Source organism: Otolemur garnettii, unplaced genomic scaffold, assembly GCF_000181295.1.
Source record: "Otolemur garnettii isolate 467f Iridium unplaced genomic scaffold, OtoGar3 scaffold00029, whole genome shotgun sequence".
In the NCBI taxonomy this organism is placed as follows: Eukaryota; Metazoa; Chordata; class Mammalia; order Primates; family Galagidae; genus Otolemur; species Otolemur garnettii.
This window is the reverse complement of record NW_003852424.1, coordinates 13,330,960-13,337,168: the sequence shown is the minus strand read 5'-3', so window position 1 is coordinate 13,337,168 and position 6,209 is coordinate 13,330,960. Positions and strand designations below refer to the sequence as shown.

At 54.8% G+C, this 6,209-nt stretch overlaps 1 protein-coding gene across 2 annotated transcripts in view; it reads left to right on the top strand.

Annotated features, from left to right (window-relative positions):
• The first annotated feature begins 501 nt into the window (after window positions 1-501).
• The window catches only part of RNF126 (ring finger protein 126), a 14,622-nt gene continuing 8,914 nt past the window's right edge, over window positions 502-6,209 (top strand). For both annotated transcript variants that reach the window (XM_012804566.2, XM_003788675.3), the window contains exon 1: window positions 502-694. In XM_012804566.2, the coding sequence (XP_012660020.1) occupies window positions 620-694 (75 nt within the window). In that variant the 5' untranslated portion in view covers window positions 502-619. The remainder of the gene's footprint in view (window positions 695-6,209) is intronic.

Here is a 6,209-nt window from a genome sequence, read left to right as displayed (position 1 = left end):
GTGGAAAGCCCTTGTGATTAGATCTTGCATTCTTCCCTTTCCGAAGAGAGCTCCTGCCTCAGACCTAGGAGAGTCCTCCTCATCAAACTGTTTAAAGTGGGCTGAAACACAAAGGTGAGAATGGTAAGAGAAAGGGTAAGGCAAGTGAGCGAAGTGAGGGCCTTTGCAGTTTTGGGAGAAGAAGATCCCCGCCCCCGCGCCGGATCTAGGTTGTCAAGGAGACTAGGCCCTGCCCCGCTCAGGCCCCGCCCCTTGGCCTCTTCCGCATCCTCCTCAAAACAGGGCCCCACCCAGAGCCGGATCCAGGTTACCAAGGAGATTCGGCCCCATTTCGCTCAGGCCCCGCCCCTCAGACGTCTCTACAGCCTTCAAATCTGGCCCCGCCCCAAGCTCGGCACCCAGACCAACAGCCGTAACTAGTTTGCTCCTCAGCGGCCACCGTTAACCACGCTTGCTGCCTGCCGCGCGCGCGCCTCCTGCGTAGCCCCTGCGCGTCCCTCTCCGCCCCATACCGTGCGTGCCGTGCGTGAGCGTGCGCGTCGGCCGGCGAGGGAGTAGCAAACGGCCAGCGGCGGACGCCGCGCGGGGGGCGGGCAGAGCGGAGGAGGCGGCGGTGGCCATGGCCGAGGCGTCGCCACAGCCCGGACGATACTTCTGTCACTGCTGCTCGGTCGAGATTGTTCCACGCCTGCCGGTGAGGCCCAGGCCGGGGGCAGCGGCGGGGCCTATTCCCGCAGGCCTCAGACAAGGCTGGGTGGGGGTCGCGGGCGCCCGCCTCTCCGTGCGAGCTGACGGGGAAACTGAGGCCCGAGGTAGCGTCTGCCCAAGGTCACTCTGCGAGAGCCCAGCGGTACAGGCGTGAATCCCGTTCTCCAGCGTAGGAAACTGAGTCCGGGGCAGGAGGTGGCGCCTTGCACAGGTGGCGCACGGGGGTCGAGGCTAGGTGATCTCAGATTCGTGGACTTCCCGTCCCGTGAGGCCATGGACACTCCAGACCAGATCCCCAAGTCGAGTGTGCCTGGATTTGCAGATGGAGAAACTGAGGCCCAGAGGCCAAGTGACTTGTTTGGTGGCACGCTGCATGGCAGGGGCTTGCCTTGGCTCTCGCTCCCTCCCCCATCCTGGAGAGTGGCGGGCCCTGGAGGAGTAAGGTGTGGGGGACAAGACTCCCATGATAACGCCAGGGGACGCCCGCAGAGCGCGTGGTCTGCCTCCTGTTCCGGGCGCCTCGCTGCTTGCTGGCCTCGTGGAAACCTTGCCACCGCCTTCTGCCGGTCCCGGTGTCCCTCTTATTTCACAAATGGGCAAGCTGAGGCCCAGAGGGCTCCAGGCGCTATCCTGGGGTCTGGCAGCTGCACAGTGGCAGGCCTTTGTGACTAGATCTTGCATTCTTCCCTTCCCGAGGAGAGCCTCTGCCTCAGACCTGGGAGAACCCTCTCCTCATCAAACTGTTTAAAGCTAGTTTTGCCTGGGGATCAAGGGTGTTGCTTCCTGCCATTTAAGCCAGTGTTTCCCAGACTGACCTGATGTCACCTTGAGGGGGAGGTGTGCTTGTTGAAGGTGCCATTTTCCAGGTCCGGGCCATAGGAGTTCTGAGTCAGTAGGTCTGGAATGGGCTCAGCAACTTGCATTTTTAACCAGCTCGTTCCTTTTCCCCAGGCTGATGTTGAAAGTAGTGATTTAGATCAACCCACTCCCACTTTGCAGATGGAAGAGCTGAAGCCCAGGGAGGTTCAGCAGAGAATTGGCAGAGCCAGCTTGAAGGGAGCAGCATGAGGGAGGCGGGGGTGGAGGGGCATCTGGACTCCCCACCTTGTGATGGGAGAGGTATGGGGAGGTAAGTAGGACTGTAGGTAGTAAGTAAGGGTTAATGGGACACTTACCATGTGCACCCTTTGTATGTTTCCCCTTGGTCTGTCGCACCATGATCTATAGTCCAGGCCCAAGTCCTCCTGTAGCAGTGGAGGCTGTGGGGCTCCCTAGGAAGGGACCTGTGGGCAGAGGGCTCCTGCCCAGGATGGGAGATAGGATAGAGATGGTGTGGTGTGGTTCCAGATGCCAGGGACATCTTCTTTCCCAGTAGGAGAGACAAATAAGATCAAATCTCAGGTGTGAGAGTGTGCCCCAGCTCTGGGTCTATCTTTCTTGTTGGCAGCAAAGGGCTGTTTGCCTGACAGCCTACCTGTCTTGATTAGTTGCAGTGCAGCCCCTTGAAGCTGATGTGAGCCCAGGCTGGATCCTGGGTAAGCCTGGGGTTTTGGCTATATAGTGGGACCATCTGGTTGCACAGTAACCCTGACCTGACCCGGCCCAGCAGGGTTTGCGCTTGGCCTCCCTTCCTGGGACTGGCCACATGGCTGGGTTTAGGCATGGTGTAGCTACTTCCTGGCCTTGTGGCCTTGGATGAGGAGAACTCTGACCTCAAACTGTCACTGGGCCTAATGAGGACCTTCTTCCTAGTCACAAGAATCCATTGGTGACAAGATAGATGTGGTCTCTGCCCTTACAGACTGGCCAGGGAGTTGGACAGTGATTGATTAATATTTAGTCACAAACGGTAAATCCTGTAAGAGCAGGCTAGGCACAGTGGCTCACACCCGTAATCCTAGCATGGGAGGCCGAGGTGGTGGATTGCTTGACCTTAGGAGTTCGGGACCAGCCTAAGCAAGAGTGAGACCCCATCTCTACTGAAAATAGAAAAATTAGCTGAGTATTATGGTGAACTTCTGTAGTTCTAGCTACTTTGGGAGGCTGAGGCAAGAGGATTGCTTGAGCCCAGGAGTTTGAGGTTGTTATGAACTAGGTGGAGGCCATGGCACTCTAACCTGGACAACAGAGTGAGATGGGGAGAGGCTGTTGGGGAGAGCCCCGTTTCCACCCCGTAGATGATCCTGAGGGCATCTGCTTGCAAGTTTGGAGCAGCTCAGTGAGGAACCAGTAGACGGAGTGACTGTGTATCAGAGCTACTTCGTGCTGAGAAAGGGGCATGCCTGGTGTTCTGAGGAGGGAAGGTTGGTTCTTGATCAGGTAACAGCCAAACCTGGGAAAGTCCCAGCCCACTACTTAACACCCTTGAAATAGGGGATTTCTGCTCATAGGAAGCTTGCCCTTTGTTTTGGTCTGATGTGCTGCTGCTGCTGCTGGGACACCTGGGCTGGCTGGTTTTTTTTTTTTTTTCTTTTTTTGAGACAGAGTCTTACTATGTCCTCCTTGGTAGAGTGCTGTGGCATCACAGTTCACAGCAGCCTCAAACTCTTGGGCTTAAGCGATTCTCTTGCCTCACCCTTCCAAGTAGCTGGCACTATAGGCACCCGCTACAATGCCCAGCTATTTTTTTGTTGCAGTTGTCATTGTTGTTTTAGCTGGCCCAGGCTAGGTTTGAACCACCAGCCTTGGTGTATGTGGCCTGCATCCTACCCACTGAGCTATAGGTGCTGCCTTTTTTTTTTTCTTTCTATTTCTTTATTTTTGAGACAGAGTCTCAAGCTGTTGGCCCAGGTAGAGTGCTGTGGTGTCACAGCTCACAGCAACCTCAAACTCTAGGGCTCAAGCAATTCTCTTGGCTCAGCCTCACAAGTAGCTGGTACTACAGGCACCTGCCATAATGCCCGGCTATTTTTGTTGTTGCAGTTGTCATTGTTATTTTAGCTGGCCCATACTGGGTTCAAACCCACCAGGCTACGTGTATGTGGCCTTCACCCTACTCAATGAGCTACGGGCACCACCCCAGTTCTTCTATTTTTAGTAGAGATGGGCTCTCACTTTTTCTCAGGCTGGTCTCAAACTCGTGAGCTCAATCCACTGAGCTTGGCCTCCCAGAGTACTAGCATTACAGGTGTGAGCCACTGCACCCAGCCTGGTTGTTATGAAATTTCTATTTCTGACCACGGAAGGAACTAGCTTGTTCAAATGGTTCCTTCTCAGACACCTAGATTGCTGTGGGGCCACATGCCTATTTACAGGGGCAGGCTGCGCCAGGCCACTGTTGCTACTCTGGACTTGGGAATCAGGCTGAGGCAACATGAAACTATATCACATCTCAGCCTCTAAGCCTCAGTCTCCTCACCTGTCATAGGGTCCATCGGCAGCATGTGTGTGTAGAGTGTTCAGCACGTGGCCATTATCTCTGACTTGCTGGTAAGGGTGCTCTCAACAAGGAGCAATGCTTCTACTTGGGGACTCAGCTGGTGGGCGATGGTGCAGGGGCATGGGTTCTCTCATTGAAGGTAGTGACAAGGACATCTGTGTGTTCAAGAGAAGGAAGGCTGAACTGGAATGGGGCATGTGGTAGCAAGAACCAGATGGGCTGGCTGGAGCTCATAGGCCTTACAGCCTGGCGTACAGGCCCAGACTCGACTCTTCGTAGGATGTGCTGGCTTAGGTGGCCTGACTGCAGGTGTTTGAAGGGGAGTGCCTTGTGGACAGGGTCTTGCTGAGTGCTGGCATCCTCTGCCTCATAGTGCCTGGAAGGGCAGAGCCGGGGTAGTCAGATGTGGGTGGAAGATGCTATTTATGCCTTTGGGGTCTATGCATATTGTATTGGTACCTTGAAGAGATTAAGCACTAGTGGGCCAGGCAAGGACCCGGGGAGGTGGCTGTGAGGCTCACAGCCTGGGAATGCACCGCACCCATCACATCCGTTCATGTGCCTGCCTATCCACTGGCCTGGGTCAGAGTGATGACTGGAGTGGTCTTGTTTATGCCTGTTGTCCCCCTCACAAGACTACCTGAGTGGGTGGTAAGATAGGGCAGTATGGGTGCCGGAAACCTGCCTCCAAGCATGAGTGGGATGGAGAGTGAATGCTGGCGGGAGCTTTCTGGCAGCAAGGGCTGATGTTGCTGTAGATGCTGATGGCCATCAGCCTGCCTTGTCCTAGCTTTGCTCTCCCTGTCTCCTACACGGGCCTGGTTCCTGGTCTTCAGCAGAATAAAGTCCAAAGTCCTCCTTGGACTTTGTAACAAGCACATGCCACATTGCTTTGATGCCTACCCTTGGGCCACTGGCCTATTCTGTATGTCCCATGTTATGCTAGATGCTGTGATGGTGACAACCTGTTCCCTTTCACGAGTGTCTGCCAGGTGCCATGGAGTGGTTTGCAACTGCAGATCTGGACTCCAGAGAGGGTATGTCTGGAGCTGGCTCCCAACTCCACACAGCCTGGCTTTGGGCTCAGGCACCAGGATGCTTTCTGGGGTTACAAGCATATACACTAGGCAGGGGCAGGCCCTAAATTCCTTCCTGCTCAGGCCCAGGAGAGGGAATTTGATTTGGGGCACTCAGGGCATGGTCCTGGCACAGAGTGGGGCCTTATAAGGTTCCTGGCTCTAATAACAGGGTCTAAAGCAACCTGGGAGGAATGAGGAAGATGTCAGGTACTCCTGGAATGACATGCCTGCTGGGGTACACGGGCAGTATCTGCTTGCACACATGTGTGACTGTAATTATGGGTCATGTCTACATGGAGGCATACATGTGTGACTATGAGTGCAGTCACCAGCACACAGCAGCCTCAGATCCTGCCTACCCTTAGCAGCTTCACTTGCTGGTCATGTAGCCAGGAGCACACAGTACAGTGTGGGGCTCATAGACAGTTGGGGGACAGGCAGGGTGGGGCTGTGGGCCATAGTGACAGCTGCTAAAACCAAGAGGGAAGGGGTGAGAGAACAGCACATGCACCCTAAGGGGCTGTGGGTTCCATCTGTCCCAGGTTAGCTAAGAAGGCTGCTATATTCCTATAGAGAACAGTGGCTGGCATGGAGGGCTCCAATAGAGGACAAGGACAAACCCCTGGCTCTTTCTGGGGTCTTCCCAAGCATACAATTTCCAAGGAGTTTGCAGCCCACAGAAGTGGGTGTCACTGTGGCTGGTGGTCACTTGGGAGCAGCATTTTCTCCAGCTGTGGCCTGAGTTTTCCCTACATCCTGTATGTGCCTGGCTGAGGCCCTCAGTTTGTGTCTTATGCATTGTGCAAAAGATGCCTCCCTAGGGCATCCATGCTGTCTTTGGCAGGTCCCTCCATGGGAGACTTTTTCACTGAGGATAACATGATGCCATGTCCTGGGGACCATGTGGGTGAGGCACAGTATTTCTTTCATCTCTACTGCCTTGCCTCATTGTTCCTATGGTGAGGTGCAGCTGTCCTTTGAGAGGGGAAGTCACAGCAAGGACCATTATTAGCTAGTGCTGGGAGCTTTTTTTTTTTTTTTTT